The sequence below is a fragment of the Morus notabilis genome, unplaced genomic scaffold (genome assembly GCF_000414095.1).
Source record: "Morus notabilis unplaced genomic scaffold, ASM41409v2 Scaffold973, whole genome shotgun sequence".
Lineage (NCBI taxonomy): Eukaryota > Viridiplantae > Streptophyta > Magnoliopsida > Rosales > Moraceae > Morus > Morus notabilis.
Window position 1 is genome coordinate 154,297 of NW_010362556.1, and position 27,747 is coordinate 182,043.

The following is a 27,747-nucleotide window of genomic DNA, read 5'->3' on the forward strand; positions in this document are numbered from 1 at the left end:
TATACATCAATCACATGATTTGTGGTATACTTCCCACAAAAGGAAATTGGTATGATTATAAGGAATGACTGCAAACAAATAAAAGAATCCAGTGAAAAGAAGGAATATTTGAAAACTGTATATTCCACGTCATATTATATGTTGAATGTTTGGCTTTCGATTATCCAACTGGAAAAGCCATTGACCTTTTCTTTTAATGGGAAAACACCAACTCTACTTTTCTTTTTTTTTTTTTTTTTTTTTTTTTTTTTTTTTTTTGTATATTCTGATTGTGACTTCTTAAATGACCTGTCATGTTATGTGTTCACAACATCATGAGAATTTTACTTTTCTCTTTGGTATCCTTTTATGACTACAAATTATTAAATCAACCACGTTTGATAAAATACTAACATGATTTTTTTTTTACATTTAACTATAAAGATATAGTATGCATATAAATTATAACATTTAACTATAAAGATATAGTATGCATATAAATTATAAAATGAAAGAACATATTCCATGTTGGTTTCCTCATTTCTATATGCATTGATTCATTCCTTCTGAAGTTGTTATGCTTTGAGTCCATTATTGAATTATGCCAATCCTACCCAAACCGAGAAAAGTTAAGGATTTTTCTCATTGAGGGAATATAGAAAAGAAGAATAAATATGGGCATGACATTACTTTCCCTTGCCTTACTCTTTATTTATTTATGTATTTTGTAGGAGACGTCTTAAGTGGGGTTAGGAATTAGTGAAGGTTTGTCCTACTTGAATAAATGTTGTGAAAGTGTACACATCGCCAACTATAATTAAGGGCAAAGACTAGGGTCTAAAGAGGACGAAAATCAAAAGGCCGGCATTGCAAGTTGAATGCTTAAGTTTTGCAAGTTGTATGCTTAAGTTTCTTTTATATATATATATATATAAGTTGTATGCTTGAGTTCCAACTGCTAACCAATACTTGTGCATTGGCCTTTGAGTTTGGTAAAAGGGTATTTCAATTCTTCATTCTTTAGGGTCACAAACAGACATTGATTGGCCTTCCCCGAGGCACATGATTTCAGTTGAATGTGTCATCCATTTAGCCATCAATGAAGTCACCTGTTTATATGCGAAGTTTCAGTTCCTTAAGAAAGCTGCATTATGAAGTTTCTCCTCCACATGTAAACAGTGATTTAACATATTGTTTAACTCTTGCTAAGCTGGTCAATTTTGTAGATTGCTTGGAGTTTAAGAATTGATTTTTTGATTTAATTAGACAAATATGTTTCAAAAGATACGTACAAAAGTCGTCAGCCTGTGGAAGGAAATGGCGCTATGCCACACAATGCATACATTAAATATCATTGAGAAATTGCAGCAAGAATCGCCATCAATGTTAACACAAGTCATTGATTTTTGGATATTTCGTTCTTTCAAAAAATTTCGGTATAGAGATATTTTCACCCTTGGTTTACATCAGGAAAAGAGAGAAGGAAAAGGGCATAATTTAAAGACGAAAAAGAAGTTAAAAAATAAATGACTAGTTATTCACACAAAGAACTATCAACTAGCATTCAAGTCAAGTTAGCTTTTCTATGCTGAAAGACTTGGAGAAACCAAATAAGAAGCTGGAAACACAAGCAAAGTAAGCTTTTGTTATGTCGCCAACAGGACAAGCATTCAAATCACCAACCACAACTAAAGGATACAGTTGCACACTAATTATGTACTCAAAATTCATTTACAGTTGAAGTTAATTTGAAATTGGAAACTATAGTTGTTACCGAGGCCCAGAAAGCTCCATGGCTTCAATGATAAAGGAAGATTCTTCGTGAACGTCACTGAAATTCTTGGAGAAACTATTGCAAGCCCTAGCCTCAACAGGGTTTGCTCCACTGTGTGATTCCTCTGCTGGAGCCAACCGTCCAACAAGACCTTCCAAAACCTTCAAGGCCTCCGACATCTTCGGACGGAGGTTGGGGTTTGACTGAGTGCATTGTTGAGCCAACTCCACTGATTTTTCGAGCTCGTCTGGATCAAAACATCCTTTGAGATCTCTGTCTACTAACACTTCCAGCCTCTTCTCACTATACAAGGTTCTTACCTGTATAAATGAACCATCTTATTTGGGACATTTAGTTTATGCAAACATTGGGGAATATGGTTTTAATACAAGATAAACAGTAGTTGTGACATTGTTATTAGATCAACATGTACATTCTATCAATCATTTCATTAAAGCCACATAGGTACAAGCATATACATGAAATTAAGTTCAGCTCTGGTAAACTAAACAAACTTACCCATTCTAGAATCATTCCCTTCTGAACTTGACCATTTCCAGCATCTAATGCCTTTTGTCCAGTTATGAGTTCCAAAAGTAGTATGCCAAATCCAAAAACGTCAGTTTTTTCTGATGACTGTCCTGTTGAAAGATATTCCGGGGCAATGTGTCCTACTGTACCCCGCACTGCGGTAGTGACATGAGAATCTCTCCTATCTAACAGCTTTGCAAGTCCGAAATCCCCAACTATGGCTTCAAAACTTTCATCAAGCAAAATGTTTGCTGCTTTCACATCCCTGTGAATAATTTTGGGGTTGCACTGTTCATGCAAGTAAAGTAGCCCGCGAGCCGTCCCAAGGGCAATTTGCAGCCTTCTGCTCCAGTCCAGGGATGGTCTTTCACGACAAGTGTCTGTCAATGAAATTAAGCTCATAAGGCACTACTAGCACAGATGGAAAAGAGTGCAGTACTTGAAATCTGGTTTAAAATTTTAGGGGAGCAAAATTACTACACACAATGCATATAACTTCAAGGGAAAACATGCTAATTATGCAAAACAAACAAAGTCAACCATCTCATAAACAACAAAAGATTCAAGAACAAAAAAGTTGTAAGCGAAACAAACCCCTTAGGCGATCAGCAACACTGCCGTTTGCCATATAAGGATAAACAAGCAACCTCTCATCAGGTGTCAGACAAAATCCATATAGACGTAAGAGGTTTCGATGCAAAGCCAAGCCAATCATCTCAACTTCGGTCTGAAACTGCACTTCTCCATTGTAGTTTGGATCTTTCAGCCTCTTAACCGCCACCACCGACCCATTTGGAAGATATCCTTTATAAACAACTCCATATCCACCTTGCCCTAAGATGTTTTTGCGACTAAATTTGCTAGTAGCAACTTGCAGATCCCGGAACGAGAATCTCTTCAAATGACCGATGTCAAATTCGTAATCTTGCTGCACTGAAATTGGACGGTTACCATTTTTTCCAAATCTTTATCATCATGTATTCAATTGGTTTAAAAAAAAAATGTACAAGCATAGTTGGGAAGTACCATAAGACATAAAGAGAAGACGAGATCTGTACCAATGCACCCAACAAACAATCAGCATCACAGAAATTACAAATGTGCAACTAATGCCGATGGTAACAGAAAGCACCCATCGGCGGTGGCCACCAGCTATTGGTGGTGAACTTGTATCTGCAATTTAAATCATCATGGATGCATTATCAACAATTTCCCAAAAAGGAAAAAAAATCTCAGATAAATATTGATAAAAACCGAAAGCAAACATGTTTAACTGCATTGACGCAGCAAAAAATAGCAAACAGATCTGAGAAGATGTATCTGTATTACCATTGACGGGTTTTGAAACGCCCATACAAATTTGACCTGACGGACTGCAGAGGAAGCTGTTCCCTGTTATACTGCAATGAAATATTTAAACCGTCCAACAGATACATGAGTAAATATAGAATACATTATGTATAGGAATATTAGGACTTGGTAAATCTACTTGAAGCATCTATGTGAGTATATTACGATGAATATAAAGACTGCACCACATCAGAGAAGGGCATCAACTATCTACATTTTTTTTTCTGCTAAAGTTTCATATGCCTACATTTTATAATAATCTGCATTACTTGCAAGTACTAGTCTTTTTCAATAATAAGAGTTTTGTTTTATTTATTTGTTCTACAGAATATCAGAATTTGACCATCAAATATTGAATTAACGTTGACAAAAAAAGGAAAAAAAAAAAAAAAAAACACTGATGACAATAGACAAGACACTTTTGTTAGGTTATGAAACAGAATCTCTTTCAACGTTTTTATAGATCTTACCTGTAGGCTTGAGCAAGTATTTTAGGAGTTGGTCCACTCAGATTATTGAACGATAAATCCCTATGTGGTGTGGATATCAAAATTAGACTTGCACTAAACTATTCAAAAAGAATAATATAAAGTCAAAATTTGATAGAACACGTACAAAAATGATAGGCTTGTGAGACTCGCAACAAGTTTAGGAATTGGTCCGCTCAACTTGTTTCTGCTAAGCCGCCTGAAAAACTTGGCATTGAAATGTCCAACACATCATTGGTTAGAATGAAAGACAATATGAAAATCAATTACTAAAGAAAACAATTTATTTGGACCATTTTGGAATGAGAGTACTGAATGTATTTAAAGCCATGCTCACAAGTAACTTAGATGTGTCAGTAATCCCAAAGAACTGGGGATTTCTCCATCAAACTGGTTGCCGGAGAGGTCAAGAGTATGAAGCTCTGAAAGTTTTCCAATCTCTGATGGGATAGGACCAGTTATCTGATTGTTCTGCAACAGCCTGCAGTAATTGAAAATTTTGCATCTATTTGTGAATTTGAAAACGTCTTGCACCATTATTAGTTTTATTCGCTTATTTTTCAAATAATGCAGATGAAGAATAAACGATAAAGTATTAATTTCATGAATGCCCCCTGAACTTTGTACTATGTTTCAATATGCCCCCGAATTTTGAAAAAGGGTTCAAAATACCCCCTGCATTTATAAAACTATCAAAATGAAGATGTGATACTTATATTTCTATGAATGCCCCTGAACTATTGATTTTAAGTCAACTTGCCCCATGAATTATTACTTTTGTTTCAACTCACCCCCTGATTTTTTAAAAGATCGGGCGGCAAGTTTACATAAAATCAATAATTCATGAAGCATTTATGAGATAACATTAGTTCAGGGGGTGTTTTGAACCATTTTTCATACTTTAGGGGGCGAAATGAACCCTTGTCAAAATTCTAGGGCATGTTGAAACAAGGCACAAAGTTCAAGGGCATTTATAGAATTAATCCAAAGATAAATCACATGAAAACATTCAATTCTTTTACTTTCGTCACTTCGCTATGTATCCAAAACATGCTCCTATGTTTGCTATGGACCAAAAGAAACTAGGCATTAGCAATTAAATGTCCTAATTCCTACTATTCTAGATCTAGAGCAACCAGAATAACGAGAAGAAGAACAAAAATAAACAGAGCACCCACAAGACTTATAGTGGTCTCAATGTGAGAAGTACGTCCACTTGTTGTTGCCGAATTTCACTATAATGAAAGGAAGAAATACAGAGTACAAACCACTCTTGAAATGTTTCCGAGCCTCTTTGTTTTTCTCTACAGAAAACGACTGCCCTCAAAATCCTTAATACATCGCGAGAATTGGAGCAGATTGATATACATTCAAAATGCCTATAATTCCTAAATTAGGTCAAACTATGGTCGGTGAGAAAAACGAATTGGTATTATTAAGCTCTACACAACTCAACATTCTTAACATACTTCAAAGCACCATTGGCATATTTCATTTCACTCCCAATATACAAATAGGCTCATTGTCATTGAATTCCCCTGCCTCGAATCATTTCTTAAGCGCCTTGCTTAGTCAATTGACATTTAAAATGATAAGCTAGCCATATAAAGTCACTTAAACATGAGTGGTCCAAATTTTATAAACAAAGAATCAATACCTCGAAAGCTAAACAAAGAAAACCAAAGGTTCAAGAGTACAAGATAGAGACTTACATTGTCCTGAGATGAGTTAGATTGCCAATGCTTGGAGAAAGAGTTCCCGATAAGCCCACGCTCGTCATTTCACTAGCAATGGTTATATAAGATATTAATAACAATAATAAAAAAAATCAGATACCTGGGCATGCCATCAAATATAAACCGATTATAGAACAAAGTGGGAAAAGCAATTGACTTTGGTTTTCAATAACACCCATTTGTCAAAAAGCCTATTAGTCTCACCGTTTGAATCCCAATGAGAAGAATAACTCTCAACACTTACAGGGAAATAACAAAGCCCTCAAGAGAGCAAGCGACCATGTTCCAAGTACATGGATCAACGGAGTTTATATCCCAACCACCCATCACTTGCAGTTCATCTTTCATTTTACTCTTCAACGACATCAATGCAGCCACTGCATTATTCCAAACCAAAAAACAAAACAAAAAAAGTTAAGATAAAATAACAGAAAATTTTGAAAAATGTATATAAAAAGAAAAAAGCGGAAAAAGTAAGATATGGGTTTTGGGTTTTTCAGAGGACTAAGCTAAAACCTTCATAGTTGACACCCTTTGGAGAGAGAAGGCTGTCAGCGGCACTAACGGAGGCCGCAAAGAAGCAGTGAAAGAAGAAGAAGAAAAGCCAAAAGGAAACCTTTATGTGTTTCGTCATCATTATCATTTGTGGAAAAATGGACAGGCAAAGTGAAGCGAGCAAGAGAAGAAAAGGGCAAAACAGAGCAAAGCAACCGGACAAAGGGAAGCTTTTTGAGAGTAGGGATCTTTTAATTTAATTTAATTTAATGCAAGGCCCGTTTCGAATATTACTTTTAAATAGTAAAAAAAGATAAATATAAGTTAGAGTTTTTTAATTAGTGTTTCTATCATGTTTGAAAAAATATTTTATATTTAAAAAGAATTTTTAAATTTACTTAAGTAAAAAAAATTAAAAACACTTATTATTATAAAAAGTAATATAATAAAAAGATATAAATAGAATATTTAATTTATTTTTTACAAATAAAAGATTAAAAATAAAAATAAAAATGTTTTTTATAAACACTAAGAAAATAATTTATTTTAAAAATACTTAAAAAACACTTTAAAATTAACCATCTAAACATATTTAAAAGTAATTTTTGAACTAAATAAATTAAAAACAACTTATTTTTTAAAACTAAATAATTAAAAACAACTTTTTTTTTTTAAAACCAATCCAACCGGCCTTCATTCTCAATGTTTTAGTGCTTCTTCTGTGGAGTGGGGGATTTGACTGAACCCCCTCCTGGTTATTCTCTTTTTTTATTTTCTTTTCTGATATATATCATGGGGATTCATGGCTATTGGCTTTTTGCTCCTTTTTTTTGTTGTCTCGAGAATCCAAAATAATTGACGGAAAAAAAAAAAAAAAAAGTAGAAAACTTGGTTGATGATCTTAAATCCAGGAAAACATCTCGAGATCTGAGAAGTACACAGATTGTGGTCCTGAGTTAAATGGTTATAGATTACGTGTGGTCGGGAGTAGGATTCTAATACTCAAACACTCTTCAGCCGTTAACCTTATCAAGTTTGACCCCTCTAGCGGTATTTACGACGTACCAATACTCGTGCGTTCAAAGGCTAGTCAGAATACGAGGGTGCAAGTTAGTTATGGTATTACTGGAGTAGAGGAGTAGAAAATTTATAGTCTACGTCTCGGAAAGCTCGCTTGTGGGGCCAATTTATTGCTACTGGTATATGGGCTTTCCGGAGGTCAAACGACATCTACACTTCTTCCCAAAACGACCTTTTTTTTTCCTTTCACACTTCCACTTAGGATATTAACAAGATAACAAGGGTGGGTGTTCTTATTCTTTTTTTTTTTTTTTTTGGAAATATTATCTGGCTTCAATATGTTTTCTCTTAATGTTTTTTTTTCCTTTAATTTAATTTTTTAAAAAAAAAAAAAAAAAAAAAAAAAAAAATCAAATGAAATTTGTAAAACATGAGTTTTAAGAGATGACATTGGATGGCTCCCAATTACAGGCAAAAAATACATCACAGGATAAGAAGAAATTGAATGTACTTGGTGCTAAATTCTAGTTAGGAGAGAGACACATCAGGATATTTCTCCTAGAAGCTCCTCTAGTCAATAACATTGCACCCATTTGAGCATCTCCAAACGTCTCTTAAAATCTACTTTCCCCTTTCTGGTTTGACTGCAAATTATTTCAATACCTAACAGCTAAGAAGGATTCTAATTTTTTTTTTTTTTTTTTGGTAGAACCCAAAAGATAGTTGCCGTAGCACATTTAAAGGAAGGAATTTAGAAATACAAAAGAACAATTTTAAGTCTATCAACTATCAAGAAAGCTTTTTCAAAAAAAAAATTAAAATTAAAAAAATAAAATACTATCAAAAGAGCAGAGTTGGTGATACCTTGGAATGGAGAAAGATTTAAGTAGAGAACAATGCATTACTTTTTAAGTTTGCACAAACAGTAAGTAACAAAGTTTTGTCCGCAATTTCAAGTCAGCCACCACAAACCACCTCAGAACTAATAATAAGAAACAACATTGAAGACAACCAAGTACATCCCTCTTTAGTCAGCCATACTATTAGGGGCCCTCTTCCTAGTATACATACACTTCGACTAGGTTTTCTTCCTCTTGCTAGCAGCCTTCTTACCATTTCCAACTCGGGCTATCTTTACTATCAAACATGTACAGAAAAAACAAAAAGGTATTTCGAGAAAGGAGTGAAGATGGGGATAAGCGAGAGAACGTAGAGATGAACCTAGTAAGAAAATGGGGATAAGCGAGAGAACGTAGAGATGAACCTAGTAAGAAAATGCAGCCGTACAGCCGCTTTCGTTCCGGGTTCATCTGGTAGAGCAGGAAATGATGCTGGTTGGGCCACAATATATAGTGATTTTAACAACAACGATGGCAACCCTCTTGCCGCACATCAACTGGAAACTATCCACTTCATATGACTTTTCTTCACATTTACGTCACAGCCAGATGCAAGAAATTTAGTCCTAGTTGGCGTTTCACATGCTCAGGTATTAACTTATTAACAAGTTCCGGCGAAGCTCCGGTCAACTGTAACAAAAATTATGAGTCTGGTTAGTGATAGAAAATCAATGACAGAAAGACGAAGAACTTATCAGAAAAAAGTTCCCAAATTTTAACCAACGAATGCAGGAAAACTCGGATGATTTGAGTAATTACCCAGAAACTACACCACCCAACCCCCAGAATGACTACATCGCTAAATTAACAGTCGACTAAAAGAATGCAGCTCCTTTGGACTTGATATGCAAATACGAAGATATCATGTACGGTTCTATGTACACTTGGATAATCCTCAATAAGCATGATACATTTATGCTTGTTACTGAAGGCATCTCCTGGATTCATACATATAGAACTTAAAAAGTAAATAGAGATAGACAACATACTTCCTGTTTAAAGTTGAAGAGAGGTGGAAGTGGGCGACCATTTGGTAAGCGAGCATTTGGCTCGCGTAGTTCATCAAAGAAAGAATGAGCACATGCCTCAAGCTGCAATGACAAAGCAAAACTAAGTAAAAATCGGAGCAATATAAAAAACACACAATAAAATGAGAACATAAAAAATTAACTAACAATTCATTATTCATTAAGAGGAAAACGAAAAAATGAATTAAAAGACGAATTTGATAAAATAGCAAGCATTAAGCAGACTAAAGATATCCATCGGTACTGAACGTGAAAATGAAAAACTAACAAATCCATACTTTAGCTGCTAAGCAGCTAAAGAACATGCAAACATGCAATATGCAAAATGAAAAGGGGAAAAAAAAAAGTTAGGACACACATTTTACACCTTGAGATTGGAAAAAAAATGATAAATTAAATAAATAAAAATAGAAAATAGAAACTATCTCTAGCAAGTCTGAACTAGAACTGCAAGCACTAAATTATAGTGGGTTTAACTTACTGCCGTGCAGCGGAGACTAGGAGAGTACTGCAGCAGTCGTGAAGCCAGATCAATTGCTTCTGGGGGCATCCGCTTGTGAAAAACCTGAAATGAAGGAGTAATAGAGGATTAGAGTCTTTTAGGGCGGGGGTAGAGTAAAGTACTTGTGCCGTAAGACCCTGGACAATATTTCAATGTGATTATAGGAGAAACGAGAAAGAATATAATTATTGCCATCATGGTACGACCCCAATAAAAGATGTCTTGCCTTGTGCCAAGGGTGTGCTTTTATCTGAGGAAACCTGAAGTCTGTATAACTTGGATTCATACAACGAATTTCTTCACGCGTTGGCGTGCCAAGAACCTGAGGACAAAATGAAAGAAGTTACACATGACCATAAGGATAACAATTAAAATGCTTTCAGCTAAAATGCTTTCAGCCACTCATTAGTAAACTGACCTTGATAATCTCTACCAGCTGGTCCACTGCATTTTCTCCGGGAAACAATGGCTAAAATCATACAAAAAAGAGTAAGACAACATCGAGCCACTAGGGAACTTGGCTGCTTTTAATAACACCAAAACCGATGCTTAGAATGCTATAATCGATATGCCAACCTGGCCCAAAAGCAATTCTGCAAGGACACAACCCGCTGACCAGATATCAATTGAAGTTGTATATTCGGTAGCCCCAAATATAAGCTCGGGAGCCCGATAGAAACGTGAGCAAATGTATGATATGTTGGCTTCACCTTTGATCTGCAGAAAAACATATATATGGTGAGTTTGTGAAAATTATATAGAAAGATGGAAATAATTTTGGAGGACTATTCATAACACTAGCACCATGTGGTATGACGGGGAGTAGGTACAAATTAAGATCATCATACAATGGATGTTTCAGAATTATCTTATGCATAATAACTAGGTCCTCTGCAAAAGCATCATATCCAGCAGCATCAAAGATATGGTGGAGGTACTTGTTAGGAAGTGGCATAAGCCTATTACAGAACTGAGATTAGCAGGTCAACATACCAGCATTTTTGCACTTCCAAAATCACACAGTTTAACTTGGTGTGTAAGAGGATCGACCTGCACACAGAAGATAATGTTTTCAAAAAATTAGAGATGACTATAGCCAACAATTTTTATCTGAGTTTACAATCAGTGAAGAGCATATACCAAAATATTTTGAGGCTTCAAATCTCTATGGCAAACTCCAGGAACAGTGTGTATATAAGCCAACCCCCTAAATATCTGGAAGGCATGCCATGCCCAAATTCACGTCAGGAAAGATATCAAGCACAAGTTGAAAAAAAAAAAACAAATGTAGTGGACATCATCTGTACCTGGTACATGTAAAGTTTGACATAAATAAGTGGCATTCTCTGATTTGCATTACTATAATGCTTCACAACCCGATACATGGTCTCCGGGACATATTCCATAACCAAGTTAAGAAAAAGTTCATTTTTACTTGTAGTGGAAAAGAAACAATGCTTCAACGAAATAACATTCGGGTGATCCATAACACGCATCAACTGCAGTTCCCGATTCTTGTATCTCCTGTCTTGCAATACTTTCTTGATGGCCACAGTTTCGCCAGTTTCCAAGCACTTTGCCTAAGAGAGCAAACATACGATTTACTAAGATGAGATACAGTTGATAAATTGGTAATAAGACAGCTAAATGAAAAGATCTTTTCGACGCCAAACCTGGAAAACAATGCCAAATGACCCAGTCCCCACAACTCGTTCTGCCATGTAACTAATGGTCTACAAGAAGACATCAAAAATATCAACTTCCCAGGGGAAGGAAACTAAAGCTAGACGGCTATCAAACCATCTAGATCCAAAACAAATCAACTAACATATTCTATTTTCATCGCAATATTCATTGACAGGAAGCAGAACCTGTTTGGGTTCTCCATTTTTTCCTCCTATTGTCGTTGAAATGATGTGCCCAGTGACTGAATCATTTCCATCCACAATCGAGGCAGAAATCTCCTGATATAGAACATAGCAACATCATATAAGGGAAGGGCTGCGATATAGTATAGCAAATTCAACAAGAATCCAAATATATTTAGCATCATTATATGACAATTCACTAGTGAACAGGGGCTGACAAAAGAGGAAATAAAGGAGTGGTCTAAACAAGCTACAATAGACATAGTTTAATCATATATATAAGCTTAAGAGCTGGAAATGTAAGTCCAAAGAGATCCCTTGAGATGTGAGGGAAAATAAAATAGCCCAAGGAAAGAAGAATAGAAAATGCAAATGAAATAATGATAGATTTCCAAGAAAGAATCACAAACCTAGAAATTTTCCATATTTAAAGTAGATGAACATGAACTAACCAAATAGACTAATAAAGGGTAAAATTTAAAAACGATCAACCTGATTAATCAAATCCTACCCAGATTTAAAGAGCATCACAAGAAAACCCAAAAGATAAAGCTAATCAGAGACACAGAAAGGTTGGTCAAGAGAAAACCATAAAGCACAAAATCGCCCGTAATTTAACTTAACAGTGCGATCCAAAACTATTAGCTAAGATAAGAATATTCCAATCTCAAGTAATCTCGAGAAGAAAATAAATCAAACACGTAAAAAAGAAAGCGAAGCAAACCCTAGAGCAAAAAGAAGCTCAAACTCACAGATCGGGAGAAAAAGAAAGATAGAAAGGAAGGAAGCTAACTCAACAAAGACCCCGGTTAGAGCACAGATCAAGACGAATAACCCCAGTAATGTCAACAAATAGTCTCCGAGAAAAGCTCAGCGACGAGATCGCCGAAGAAAACAAACATAAAAACAAAAATCTCTGACCCAAAATCAAACCAAACAATTCCGATCCTCATTTCCTAATTTAGCAACGCATCCATTCGAGCAAAGCACAAAGGAATGGGTTGAAATCTCTTTGCCGGGCAACCTAGGGCGAAACTTTCCAGGAAAGATGTGGTTTTTCCGGGAAAAGAAAAGGAAAAGGAAAAGTAAAAAAGAAAGTACCTTGTCGTCAGCCATGTCCGGTCCGGCGAGAGAGGAGAGAGAGGGGGGGAATCTTAGGGGAAGATTAGGTGGAGAAAATGAAGATGGTGGCGAAGAAGCTCATGACCAGAGTGATGGAGATGGAGATGGTGGTTAGAGGAAGAAGAGGGAGAGAGAGAGAGAGAGGGAGAGAGAAGAGGACCCAGCCTAGAGACAAACAACATAACATGCCCATGTGATTCCAGCTCCTTTTCTCTCTCTCCTCTTTTTTTTTCTTTTCTTTTTTTTAATTAATTAATATTTTTATTTTATTTTTTTGGCCTGGACTTTCTTTTCGCTTTCTCTTTCTCTTTTTTTTTTTCTTTTTTTTCTTTTTTTTTTTGGCCCGGACTTTCTTTTGCTTTTGTTTAGCTGTTAGAGAAAGGGCCTAACTGTTTGAAGGAAATCACGACAATGACCTTTGAATGTGGGGAGTCTATTCTGCCGACGTCAATCTGGTTGGACCAATTTGCTCCTTTGTCGCTCTCTTTTCCTCGCATTCTTTCTATTACTATTTCTGTTCTTTTTTTTTTTTTTTCTTTTCCTTCCTCCGAAAAGAGATAATTTTTGTGGGATGTGGGTGAAAGCACTAATGATTTTGCATCATAATTTTTAAGGTTGTTTAATAATTTCTCGAATCGGTACTATTGTAAAAATCTCACTATAAGATTTCTTATTTATTTAAATAAATATCATACGAATACTCTAATCAGCTTAATTATTAAAACGTGAAAAAATAATTTATTTATCTTTTTAAATAAAAAAATATTTTACACATTTATTTTTAAAATTTGTATGGTTTTATCAATTTACTCCTGAAGTTTTAATTTTGACAGTTACCCCCTCAATTTATAAATTTGTTACAATATGCCATATTTTAAACTTTTAATGTTGGCAATCAAACTCTCCAAACTTATAAAAATGATGCAATTGTTAAACTATGACAAGTTCAGAGAATAATTGTGTTAAAAACTTTAAAAAATATTGTATATTTTTTAAAACAAAATTGAGTAAATAAAAAATATACCGAATATATGGTAATTAAAATAAAAATATTGATAAAAACCAAAAAAAAATCGAAGGAATTTAATTATGAGGAAAAAAATCAAAATTTAAATTGGGTATGAGAAAGTAGAAGCCAACACCAAAGGCAAGACTAAAGTGTGGTGTTGATAGGGTCGCTCAAGGAGGGCAGCACCTCGATCCGTGGCTAAGGTTGTAGGGATCATGCGAGGAGAGCAGCGAGACTCACTGAGGGGCTCACGAAAAGGAGATGGCAATTATTGAGTCGCAAAGAGAATGAAGATGGTACTAGCAGAATATTTAGGTCAAACTAAGATTACATTAACATGTAATGTTTAGGGTAGCGAGGTGCCATTAGAGAAGCGTAGAGTTGGAGGTCCACCGTGCTCAGGACGAGAAGAGGTAGTGTTGGACACACTTCGAAGCCCTCCTCCTGCAATTGAGATATCTCGTTCGCTTCGCAGATTCGACTTTTCAATTCGAGTTGAGATGTGACATTTTTTGAAAGCTTTTAACTGTAACAAAAAAAAGTTAGATGTGACAATTTCTAAGAGCTTTTAACTATAAAAACCTAAAATTGAAAACTCAAATCGATGAAATGAACGATGTTTTAACTTTTTATTTATTTGTTTAGGATTTTTTTTGAAATGTTATTTTTTTCCTTTTTAATATGTTTTTAGGGCTATACATGTTATTTATGTCTCAAAACAACGAGTTAGAATATCCAAATGAGATTATTTAAAATAATAAGGTACCTCAATGAGAGTTTTTTACCCATGACAAGTAAAAATTTGAATGTTATTTATATTTTTTTTTCTTATAAAAATTTACATGTCATGCATATTAAGTCAATTTTCTTATTTTACCAAAGATAAAAATTTCATTCAACTATCTCATAATCACGTGACATGTGAAAATATCAAAATTGATATAATAAAGAATTTATTATAATAAACAAAATAGTTAAATTATACGACTAAGGTTGATTTAAGTAAGTTGTTCTATTATTTCATATTGTTTAAATAATTTGTAATCATTATATAGGCTCTAAATTATAATCAAAGACTATCTCCAATGTAAATATTAATGTCAATTGTATATTTAGCATTAAAAAACATGATATGGTATGTTATTTTTATTTTTATTCAAATGCATAATACTATTTGAAATGTTAAATCTATTTTTTTCTATAATTATTAAGTTTTAAAAGTTGTAAAAGTAAACTTTAATTTTTAAAATAATCAAAAAATATAAAAGTTGCATTGATTACGTACACGGAAAAAAATAAATATTTCAATCAATAATAATCACATGTTAAATTTCTCACATGTTATATTTGGTGAGAAATTTACCACAAAGTATAACATATGAGAAATTTGACACAATAAAATAATATTGAATTAGAGAATATTTTTTGTACTCAAATATTAAATTTACAATTAACACATTAATTATAATATTATATTAGAGATGCTTTTAAATCAAATAGGGTCTAGTTGGAGAGAATGTAGGTGCATTTTGCGTCTTTATTCTTTGGTTGAGATAGATTAGAGTGTGATTCCATCATATATCTGTGCTGTCTAGTTCCACTAAAACTCTAATAATTATATGAATTAAGAGTATGTTTGGTAGGAAAGAAAAGTAGAAGGAAGGAAGAAGGTGGAGAGATTTTGGGAGAGAAAATTAAAATGTAGATTGTTTGATATGAGAGAAAAGAGAAAGAAAGAGAAAATGAAGTGAAAAATAATACATGTGGGTCTCACTATTTTTCTTCTTTCCACAAGTGGGCAGAAAATGAGGTGAAAAATAGAGACAATTAATTAAAGTGAGCAAAGTTACTAAACTACCATTTTCTCCATCAATATCCAAACAAAAAATTTAAGGGTATAAAAGTAATTTACGAGTAACATTTTTTATTTCCTCTCAATTTAACTTTTAATACCAAACAAATGAAGATAAACTTATTTTCTTTCCATCATTACTATTTTTCATCACTTTCATATTTTATTTCTATCATATTTTCTTTCCTTCTTACCAAACATAGTATAAGTTGGAGTTTTTCATATCTACTAAATCAAAGTGCGTAATGTGTACGAGAAGGTAAACATAACATTGATAAGGATTCATGACTGAAGTTAAGAGTCTAGTAACTACTACTATTCATGACTGAAGTTATGATTGTTGTAACTACTAGTACTGCTCTTCTTCTTCTTTGTTGAAATGTTGCAAGTACCATTTCATTAGCAAATATCGTATGCTTACTAAGATTTCAGGGTTGTTTTTTTGGAGTATAACTTGAGTGTAGTTTTTAAGTTGAATTTGAGTTATAACTTGAGTTGAAGTTAGAACTTGAATAAAGTTGAGTAAAATTGAATAAAATTGAAACTTAAAAGAACGTGAACTTGAATAAAGTTAAAACTTGAGTTGTCTTTTTTTAAGTTTTTTAGACAAAAGAATATGCCCTTTATTATTGTGCGAGTATCAGAGTTTTAGGGTCTGTTTAGTTCGTTAATTCGAGTTGAGATATGATTTTAGGTGAGAATTTTTTACTGTAATAAAAAAGTTAAATGTGACTGTTTCTAAGAGTTTTTTACTGTAATAAAATTTAAACTCTAAACTTAATTCGGTGAAAAGAACAGGACATTAATCTCATAGGAATGAATAAAAGTGCTCTATTTCATTCTTTGAACTGAGAAAAAGACAAAAATTATGAGAGATAGTCCGGATGAAAGTTTTGGAGTTGCAAAACTCCTCCATTGATGCTACCTAGTTAAGCTAATTGGCAGCTTTTTTGCCACAAACGTAGCAAGATGATTGATTAACTAGACCCGGCATAATAAAGGCGTATGGGTGCGCATTAGATTTTCAAAAGCTAAAATAATGAAAGGTGACTTACGAAGCTCCTTTCCCACATTTTTTTTTTCCCCCTCTCTCTTTAGCCTTTTAGGTAACAAACATTGTTCACTCTTTCTCGGTCTTCAAAGACTGCATTGACCATCGATGAGCTCCCCTGCAAATTATTATCATTATTATTTCAATTGCATTCCCTTTAGCAAGCATGATACAATGTCTTCTTCAATTAATTAAAATATTGTGACTATTGACTATTGTTTAGCCGGGAAGACAATTATTATTACGTGTTTCTTCTTTTTTTTTTCCCGAAAAATAATAAAAGCAAAGGTGATGGCATAACTGGTTTTATAATATGCTTATAAATTTCACCTTTGGGCGTAAAGAAAGAAACCACTTTCTCTGTCTTTTTGGAGAGAAAAACTGTGGCTTATTCCTTTGTGCAAAGCCAATTGAGAGAGGGTGTGAAAGGGGTCTAATCATTTTGTCTGAGGAGTGCTGCTTCTCTCTGCTGTTTATGACCACAACCACTGCCACTAAACTCACTGTGACCAGGTTTGCGTCGGTGGTCAAGCTTTTGATTGGATAGGACCGAAGAATTCTTTTGATCGATATATTATTTTCAACGGTTAAATTTTTATTACATTATATAATTTTTTTGTACACACATTAATTTTATTGACAGCCTTTACATTCTACAGGCGTACAATCAGATAAGTGTATCTTTTTTCATATGCACTTTGTATTACACAATCCATATCTATATCATGTTTGTTTGACTATATTTATTCAATGTTACACTAAAATAAACTAAAGGTTAAATGAACATGCAAAACGGTGCTATAGTAAGGACATATGAAAAAATTATATTGATCCCCCGCGTGTTGGACTGAAGACAATTCTTAATTTTATATACGGTTTTATTTTAATATGATTCCAAACCTTTAGAAATATGTGTTGCTATTAAAAATACATACTAGGAAAGGCTACTATAAAAATTTTGGTGGTCAAAGTGAGAAACTGCAGATAGGTCTTCTGAACGCTCTGGCCAGCTAGACCCGGTCAGGTTCCAAACTGTAGTGCCCCCCCCATACAGTCACTCACAGTCATGACAGCAAGGCCCGGTGTCCTATTTAACAGGTCATTGATTTTTGGATAAAAGTTGTTATTTATAAACTTTCGTTTATTTTGAATTTTTAATTTAAATTAAGATTTAATTTTATATGAAAATTTTTTATTATAAAAAAAATTAAATGTGATTATTTTTTAAAATTTTTTATTATAATAAAACTCGAATTCTAAACTTAAATTAGTAAAATAAACGAGAAATATCTCTCCATAGATGTGTTCATGTCTAACGTGTTACTACAAGGAAATAACTCAATTTCTTATTGTCTTTAAGGGGCTCATCATGCATTTTGTTACAGTATTAGGTTATACGTAGACTTGAATGACAGTGGTTAGTTCATGTTAATAATTTTCTCGCTCACTTCGTGAATTTGAGTTGAGATGTGACATTTTGTTGTAAAAATTTGAATATGCTTGCAAGTGCACAAGTCGTACAAGTAATAAAGTGGTCCGAAGACCGATATCGTCCCACAATGATTGACGTTAAGAATGTAAACTAACTATTACGAATATCATATCTTTACTTTATCTAAGCGATCAAATTTGATTGTGATAAACTCAAAGAAATACTAAAATAAAGAAAAACTAAATTAAAAGAAAAGATAACAGTATTGAATAACATGCGCTGAAATTAAAATGGAAAATCAATATGATGGTAATGTTAGGGTTTCAACTTCACTCTATTGCGATAATGTTTATCCGTAGTAATGTACCTAACCTAGTTCAACGTTCTCAAGTAGAGTGTTGTGTATCCTTATACCCTCTCTCGAGTGCTGCATAAAGAATGTGTAGGTGATATCAAGCCTATATCTCTATACAACTATTCACCCCTACCTTCATTAAGCACCACTCTAGAAACAATTCCTGGAATTCCACTTCTCAATTTCACAACCTAAAATTGTTTCGGCTACCTAGGCAATGTTTATCTCTCGACCTCACACCAACCTAAGTTGTTCTACCCGTTTCTTGATTGCTTGAACATCCCCCTCTCGAGTATTGATCATCACAATCTAAATTTGCCCAATTCACAATCTCACAAAGCATAGCATGTAAATTATAGATCTGACAGCAACAATTCAAGATAGAACACGAAAGAAACGAAGAACTTTAATTAAATGCACATTAAAACGTCGAAACAATAATCACAAATAGAGATTCATCTAAATCCTAACAATTAAGAAAATTAGCCACACATCATGTGGTTCACAATCTCAAACTAATATTCAAAATCTAGAAAAATACAAGAAGAAAGAGAAGAAGATAACGAAGAACGCTTGGAATTCTTGAAGAACTGCTCCAAATTCCCTCGAATCCTCTCCAATTCAGTTTTTGTTCCTTTGCAATTCCTTTTTTTTTTCTCTCCCGTTTTCTCTCCCCTTCCCTTCAGTTTTTGGTCCCCTCTTTTATATTTCACGTCCAGCACGCCTCCCAAGAAGCCAATTCTGAATTTCCATAAAAATCCGCGCCCAACCTAGGGCAAAACGCGTGTTTCTAATAAAATTGGGTAACTCAGGCGACATATAGCCTAGAACAGGCGACATATCGCCTGATAGCGACAACATATCGCCACAAAGGAAGCGACATATCGAGCCCCTTGCTGTTCTTTCGTACAGGTTTGCTCGATTTTGCTCTTTTTCACGCCGCGTCGCCATCTGAAGGCGCCGTATCGCCTCATTCTCTGTCTTTTTGATCCAAAATGCCTCAAAACTTGGCAATTTCACCCATTCATGTACATTCAAGAGAAAATCATCAAATCCACAAAAAACTTGAGAAAAAACATGCCGAAACTAGCTAAAGGAGTAACGAATGAGTGCATAAATTACACACTCATCACATTTTCTGAGAGCCGTTAATTGTAGTAAAAAAAGTTAGATTCGACATTTTTTAAGAGCTTTTAACTGTAAAAAATTAGGTCTAAAAACTCGAATCGGTGAAATAAACGAAGCCATAGTCGCTAACTTATAGAATGGTAATTGTTATATTAGTCTTGTCTTTCCTCGTAGCAAAATTCGACATTATTTTGAGTCCTTAATACTTTTTGATACAAGGCCTGATTGAACCTGTAACAATCTTTATTGCTTCTGAAATCTGAATGACTAAACTTTTATTGACTGGGCAAATGGACTAAGGAGAATAGAAAGTGGATTAAATAGATTTATAGAAATAAGATATCTTGTATCAAGTTGAAAAGGATGATTTTTTTTTTTTTTTTTGCCCCTTCTGCACGTTGAATTAGAAAAAGATTGGAGCTAATTAATTAAATATGGATTTTCTTTTTTGTGTTCATTACTATTTCTTAAAAAGACAACATTGTAGAAATAATCTAGTGTTCAGTACTAATTCTTAAAAAGACTATAGATTATAGAAATAACTTATAGTTATAAGTTTAGACCAAATCAAACAGACGAAACCAAAACTTATCACTATTGGTCCAATCTCAATCCGATTATGATGAAATTTCCATTCAAGTTTGAGCCGGACTGGTTGACCCGAACTTGCACCTTTAGAATAAAGGAGAAATAGGGAAATAGACTAAGACTTGAGATGAATTAAAATGAATAGGCCAATAGTTTACATAAGTTAATAAATCGGCTAAATTACTGTTTTTGTCCATAACTTGTCTGGTTATGAACCATAACTTGAAAAGTTATTGTCCATAATTTACAGTTTTTGTTCATAACTTGTTCTGACTATGAACCATAATTTGACAAATTTGTCCATAACTTATTTGATTATGAACCATAACTTGATAAGTTATGGCCTAATAATTTTTATAATTAAAAGTTAGCCTATATACTTTCTTAAGCTTTTCCTATTCTCTATTTTCTACTATTTTCGTTAGAATAACTTCACTTCCGAGGCCCAATTGAAGGAAAAGAGAAAGGAAGCCGCTTATTTGAATTAAGTACACGTCTGCAGCCAAATTAATGGATCTGTAAGATAAGGTTTCGAACGCAGATCTAACCAGCCTAAACTCTTTTCTCATTTTGGGCCATGGTCTATTCGTTGAGGGAAGTTGAACTTGTTTAGTTTGAGCTATCTTCCCTCTCTTTCTCTCTCTCTCTCTCTCTCTCTCTCTCATGGGGTTTGAGCTGACATTGTTAGAGCATATTCAATATGACGGCAAGTTAACGTATCAATGTTAAATTTTAGTATTTAAATAGAAATCTACTATTTAAGTCGGTTTTATATGTCAAAATTTAGCATTTGACTTAGTTGACTTCTTCATTTCTGAAGTGGGGATGTGGATTGTTATGGCATTATGTTTATGGAGACTTTCAGAACAAAGAAGCCAAGAAATGTAATGTTCTATGCATAAATGAATTTGAAGCAACGAGTTAAAAATAACATTAATGTATGTAGTATAGTACGCTTGATTGGAAACTTGTTTAAATGATTTAACATTGTCTATTTATAATTATCTTTTTATATATTGTGATGAGTGCTTTTGCAAAGAAATTGAGCTGTTGGTTCAACACTAATGGCGTTGAATGTTTGGCAATTAGGAAGAGTATTCTGCTCGGTTCAAATTATGATTTGTAACTCGCTGCAGTATCTTCTCTCACAAAAAAATATACGTAAAAAATGATTCTAAAGAATGGTTCTGAATCTATGAACCAAACATCAATATCTTAAGGTGTATCATTGAAGTGAAGAGTGATTCGCTCAATGTGATAGAAGAGTTGTGCGACTGACTTCTTCCTTAGCTTTAGAAGGTCTTCTTCTTCATGATATTCATTTGCTTTTGTCTATTGAGAGTTGTTCATATTTCCACATTTTATAAACTTGTAGCCCACACTCTAGCTCGCTTTGCCCTTTTTGCAATGTTGCTCTACTTCATTTAGAATAATCTCCGCCCTATGTGACTTTATATTGCAAGAGACTTGATGGCTTCGTTTGAGTAATACAATCACTCAATTTTTTCAAATAATAATAATAATAAAAGAAAAAAATATATATATTTTGAAAAACTTAGGTCTCGTTCACTACATTGATTTGAGTTTTGTTACAATAAAAAGTTCTAAAAAACAATAACATTTAACTTTTTTATTATAGTAAAAAACTCTCACATAAAATCACATCGAAACTCGAATTATAAACTCGAATCAGCGAATTAAACGAGCCCTTATTTTAGTTGGTTTATTTTTTTAATGGAATATTTTAGCTGGTTTATGACGAACTATCTATTGGACTAACATCTTGCCGAAGCCAAATGTTGGGGACAAACAATTCTCTTGTACTAGCTAGGTCCAAAGATTCTCTTGCAGCTCTTTGTTTGATCGTTTCGCGATGAATTCAGCTTGAACGAAAGGCTGGCTCATTTTGCTGAAAAAGAAGTCTCTTTCAAATCTCAAATTAAATCGATTTCATTTACTTTTTTTTGCTTGAAACTGGCTCGATTGTTCTTCCAAGAAAAAATAAATACGACACTCGTCTAGTATATTATTTCTAGTCATTTTCTAAATTTTGCGGTGTTTCTAGTCACTTTGAAATCAAGATTAAAATGACTTTTTTCTTTTAATATTAATATTCACAAAAAAAATCTTCGCACTACAAGGCTCCCCGTGTTTATTTATTTATTAGTTCGCATATTTAACTTACTGCAAATCCTATTTAGTTCATAAATTTTAACAGAAAAATTTAAATAGAAATTTAAATTTTGTTCGTGAAAATTCTTTCAACTGTAATTCAAACCTAAGGAATTCTTTGCGTAGAGGAGTAAGCAACGTACTTGGGCCGTAAGGTAATAACACAGCCCAACCATTTTCTTTAGTTTATTTATTTATTTTTTATTATTTCTGAGAAGTAGAAGTCCCAACGGTTTTCCTAGTAGAACTTCCGTCCGTTGGTTGAAAATTGGAATGACCCGCCATTTCAACTAAATTATGAAAACATGAAAAACGCCCATTTCTCAACCCAAAAAGAGAAATAGAAAAAAGAAAAAAATTCTATCTTTCTTGTGCTAACCACTCAAACACTCTAAACTCGAAAATGGAAACCCAGAAAGCCCAAAACACAAACTTCTTTTTCTGGTTGGTGAGAGGTAGCTATTCTTCTTCTGTAAGGTTGGTTAATTGTATAAAAAGTATTGTTGGGTTTTCAGTTTTCGCTTATGACTCACTCATCTACTTGTTTCTTTGCTTCATTTTCAATTCAAAACAACACTTGGAGATCATACCAGAAGCGTTCTTCTTCTTCTTCTTCTTCTTCTTCTTCCACGTCCTAATTTTTATTTATTTTTTCCATTCTTTAAGTCTTTTTTTTTTGGGCCACCAAACATGATATTTGTTTCATATGCTCTAAAGTGTGGTTTGCTCATATTCAGATGGAGAGAAATACCAGAGAATAGCTCAGAAGTTTTGTTTTTGTTTTTGTTTCTGGGTTGATCAAATTTTAAGAGTTGAATGTTATCTTGTTAAAGATTTTTCTGAGTGAAAAAAAGTAGTATAATGGGAAAACCAGGGTCTCCAAGAAGCCCACGTCCAGAGACACAAAACGACGACGTATCGTCATTGTCGAGGATGAAAGAGTATAAGCTTCGATCTTCAGAAACTGGGAATGACCCACCTATTGGAAGAAGAATGTTTGGGGGAGCAGTGTTGTTTCATGGCTCCAAGAATGATTTTTCTGCAAAACATGGGACTTATTATAAGGGGAATTATGTTGGGAAAAAACATATTTGGCTCCGAAAGCACCTCAAGTCAATTGCTTTAATGTTTGTCTTCATGGGATTACTTTTCATGCTTGATTCTCTCATGGTATTTATTTTCGATTCGGCGAATCTTCAGAGTAGTTTAACTCCAAGAAGATCAAGTGGGACTAAGGTAAAGTGGTGCATCTATGTGGTATAATATTAGGTGCAGGTGAATGTGATTTCTAAGTTGTTTTTCTTTATTGTTTGCAAGACATACTTTATATCTATTTCCTTTTGTTTTTCTTTTTCTAACTAGCTTGAGAATTCAGATAGTTTTTTTTTTTTTTTTTTTTTTCACTAGAATATTATTGATTGACGATTAACTTGTGTGAATTTTATGCATTTTTCAAAAGGAAGAGGACAGAGTTGGCAACAAAGAGAATACAAAATCAGCAGTTCATATGTATGATCGGCTTCTGAACTTGGCTTCTAGTGCTCTGGCAGAGGTTTGTTTTGTTTCGTCATGACTTTCACATATCAGTAATTTATATTTGACTAAGCTTGTTGGCTAATGATTGAAATTGTTTTTTCCATGAAATTTGAATCTTTTTCTACATAGAAAGAGTTTAAACAAGAGTCTGCAAGCTTCTGGGAAGAGCCATATAAGCAGGCGTCTGCGTGGAGACCTTGTGCAGATAAAAAACTTCCTACGAGTCTTGGTATCTGATCTTTCATGGCCTTTTTTTGTTGCACTACAAATTTTTATAGTAATCCCTTTCTTTGTAATTGAATCAATTTAGTTTTATATTGTTTTAGCAGGGAGATATGATGAAAATAATGGCTACATATTAGTCAGCGCAAATGGTGGTCTCAATCAACAACGTGTTGCAGTAAGTATTCAAGTCTTTCTGTAATATTAAGGTCATACTGAGAAAAGAAATTGAATACTTCTTGTAATAATTGTATGTGAAAGACTTCCTAAGAGGGTCCATGTGTTAAACTTTATTGAATGGTTGATCTTGATCTTCTCTGGCTTTTAGTCTCGACAACAAAAAATTATAATTTGATTAAGAGAGCTTCAAGGGAAAGTATAAACATCCAAGGAATTTTGATTAAATAGATGGGATATTGAACATATTGTACTTGAAACAAGATAATGAAAACATATCTTAGTAGTTTCGTTTTTGTAGTCCTTTTTTTTTTTTTTTAAATATAATTCTAAGTTTAATATGTAACCATTTCTGCGTAAAATAAGAGCCTACCTTTCTTTGTAAATGATTTTATTGTGATGATTTCCTTATTCTATTATGTTGTTCCACTAATAGGGTGACCAAGATATTGCAACTGCTTGCAGATATGCAATGCTGTTGTCGTGGCATCGCTTTTAAATGCAACTCTTGTTCTTCCAAGGTTTCTTTACAGCAATGTATGGAAAGATCCCAGGTTAGAGATCAAATCTAAATTTCCTACACCTTTAATTAATCTACTTTGTTAGTTTTTGCAACTTTCTGGAAGAAGCTGCTTTGTTAGTAATTATGACATATGGCACATAAACTTGATATACTCACATCATTCAATACCTGAAAAATTTGTTTATCATTTTCTTCTTAGATGCCATCTACACGTGCGAGAATTTAATTCTTGTTTTAATTCGGTCTAATGAAAATATACTTGAAATCTTGCAAATATAAAAATGTCGAGCTTTACATTAATGAATGTGCAGCCAATTTGGTGATATTTACCAAGAGAAGCATTTTATGAAGATCATGAAGGATGAAGTAGATATTGTAAAGGACCTACCGCCTGATTTGAAATCAATTGACATTGAAGCTATTGGTAGTCTTGTAAGTCATTTTATTGATCTATATGTTGCTTCATATGAATCAAGTACTAACCAGTTTTAGCTTGAAAACAATTTTTACAAACCTTTTATGTTCCTCTTTCCAGATAACTGATGCAGATCTTGTGAAAGAGGCAAAACCTGTTGATTATATCAGAACTGTGCTTCCTCTACTCTTGCGCAATAGAGTTGTTCACTTCCTCGGATTTGGAAATCGGCTTGGCTTTGATCCATTCCCCTCCGAGCTTCAGGTGATCTTCTATGTGTCTCACTTTTAGCTAGCAACTTGCGTTTTGTTTTTTGTAACAATTTCTGACAATACTATTCTTGCTGAGACTTATTTCTTTTACAACATTGCTTAATCACGCATACAAATAGTATTCATCAAGGTTCATAATCATAAACGACAGTCATGATTGATAACATTTCACTTTCTTGCAGAAACTGAGATGCAAGTGCAACTTCCATGCATTGAAGTTTGTTCCAAAAATTCAGCAAGTCGGTTCATTATTGGTTAGAAGGATCCGAAAACACAACGCTGCAAGGAGTACATTGGACAAACAGTTGCTTGGAAATTTCAAGTCTAGAGTACCTCCAAAAGGACGTGATGTTGCAAGCAATGGTCCATCCAAATATCTTGCATTGCATTTAAGATTTGAAGTTGACATGGTTGCTTACTCTCTATGTGAGTTTGGCGGTGGAGAGACTGAGAGAAAGGAACTTCAAGCCTACAGAGAACTTCATTTCCCTTTGCTCATTAAGCGCTTGAAGAACTCAAAGTATGTATTTCATGCCTTCCACTTGTGCCTTTTTCAAGTCTCAAGAATTACTGAAAAATTTAGTATCTTTCATCTTTGATTTTTTTTTTTTGGGCGTGTTATATGTCAATATGTATTCTCAGGCAAGTTTCTCCAAAAGAGTTGAGAAAGCTAGGGAGGTGTCCTTTGACACCAGAAGAAGCAGGGCTTGTTTTAGCTGGTCTTGGGTTTAAACGTGGAACGTATATATATTTAGCAGGTTCTCACATATATGGTGGTAAATCTAGAATGAATTCTTTCACCAGTTTGTATCCTAATCTAGTCACAAAAGAAACTCTTCTCACGCCTACTGAACTCGCACCATTTCAAAACTTCTCTTCTCAGGTAAAATTACGCATACTAATTGTTATAATTTGCACTTATCATTTCTTTTATGTTACTAATTTGGGCCTCTTGATGCAGCTAGCAGCATTGGACTTCATTGCATGTGCAACAGCAGATGTGTTTGCCATGACTGATTCTGGAAGCCAATTATCTTCCTTAGTTTCGGGTTTTCGAACCTATTATGGCGGCGGCAATGCGCCTACTTTGCGGCCTAACAAGAAGAGATTAGCAGCAATTTTGTCGGAAAGTGACACTATAGAATGGAATAGTTTTGAAGACAGAGTGAAAAAGATGATTGAGGAAGGCCAAAGAGCACGTGTTAGGGGTTTTGGTAGAAGTATTTATAGACAACCAAGGTGTCCACAGTGCATGTGCAAAATTCACTAATATATTCTCAAAATTATGATCACCATTTGGATTCTTGTCAATTCTTCAAGATATATTTCCATAATTTTTTAATGGTTACCCCTTCTTTCAGCTACATATATTAGTTGCAATTTTTTTTTTGTCCTATATCCACTTTTCTTCAATTTTTTTATACAATTGTAAATTTTTGATACTGTAAACTAATAAATAAAACCATGGTGAAAATTACACAATACGATGGAGTGGATTTGCGAAAGAAAAAGAACTGTATCAACATTACAGGTATAAATTAAATCACACACTTACATGTTATAGTATGTAATTGATATCTCCAAAATAGATGGTATACTTTTTGAATAAACACAAAACATTTATATAATAATTAAATAAGTAAAGAAAATATAAGAATTCTTCTTCTACAAGGAGTAGAATTCCAAGCGATTACAATTGATCAGCACAGAAAATACAGTTTACAAACCTTAACTACTTCAAGTGCTCTTATTGTTCTAATTCTACTCGATTTATAACTCTTTACCATTAAATACAGAGCAATCTTAAGTCTCAAGTCTCACATCCTATCATTGAGCTCAATCTCTCTCTCTCTCTCCCCGTGTGAAAAGTTTCGGTTGGGCGTTGCAGAGCAAATTGTCAATAAGGTTGGTTGTTTCTTGATTTCGAGTTTCTTTTTTTTTTATTATTCTCTGTTTGGCTGTCGAGAAAGTGAAACGAAAAAAACTTAAGGGAAATCTTCTGCGTCCTTTTGCTGTAATATAATTGTTGAAGATTGACTAATGCCATCGAAATTTTTGAATATCTAATCAAAGCTCAAATCTTTTTTCAACTTCTTTCTAGACATTACTGAAAAGAATTTGTTCTTCACATTATTCTATGCACGGAAGGAGATCTGTTCTTGATGCAAATCTTCTCTCGTAGTCGTTTTTAGTCATAAGTCCAAATTCAAAATCAACTCAAAT

General features: G+C 33.8%; 2 protein-coding genes across 3 annotated transcripts; one reads left to right on the top strand and one right to left on the bottom strand.

Annotated features, from left to right (window-relative positions):
* Positions 1-1,722: 1,722 nt before the first annotated feature.
* On the bottom strand, positions 1,723-13,032 carry LOC21389269 (probable LRR receptor-like serine/threonine-protein kinase At5g45780). The gene is given in 23 exon segments (XM_024168397.1): positions 1,723-2,073; positions 2,273-2,664; positions 2,879-3,217; positions 3,311-3,457; positions 3,614-3,684; positions 4,105-4,164; positions 4,250-4,321; positions 4,460-4,603; positions 5,835-5,906; positions 6,103-6,235; positions 6,375-6,418; positions 8,805-8,902; positions 9,262-9,363; positions 9,782-9,865; positions 10,029-10,124; positions 10,221-10,271; positions 10,379-10,519; positions 10,796-10,852; positions 10,943-11,017; positions 11,110-11,382; positions 11,476-11,535; positions 11,674-11,766; positions 12,772-13,032. Coding segments are annotated over 23 exon segments (2,943 nt in total). The 5' UTR covers positions 12,787-13,032; the 3' UTR covers positions 1,723-1,749.
* A 4,451-nt stretch (positions 13,033-17,483) lies between these two features.
* LOC21389271 (O-fucosyltransferase 8) lies at positions 17,484-26,884 on the top strand. 2 transcript variants are annotated; one of them, XM_024168398.1, is made up of 10 exons: positions 17,484-17,507; positions 23,866-23,931; positions 24,045-24,144; positions 24,242-24,315; positions 24,780-24,868; positions 25,149-25,269; positions 25,373-25,516; positions 25,707-26,044; positions 26,167-26,407; positions 26,486-26,884. In XM_024168398.1, exons 1-10 carry the CDS (start codon positions 17,484-17,486, stop codon positions 26,792-26,794), a joined length of 1,506 nt encoding a protein of 501 aa, XP_024024166.1. In that variant the 3' UTR covers positions 26,795-26,884. The 2 variants fall into 2 exon arrangements, with proteins under 2 accessions (XP_024024166.1, XP_010100749.1); XM_010102447.2 differs by lacking the exon at positions 17,484-17,507 and adding an exon at positions 23,241-23,615 and having other exon boundaries at positions 23,839-23,931; positions 24,245-24,315.
* Positions 26,885-27,747: the final 863 nt, after the last annotated feature.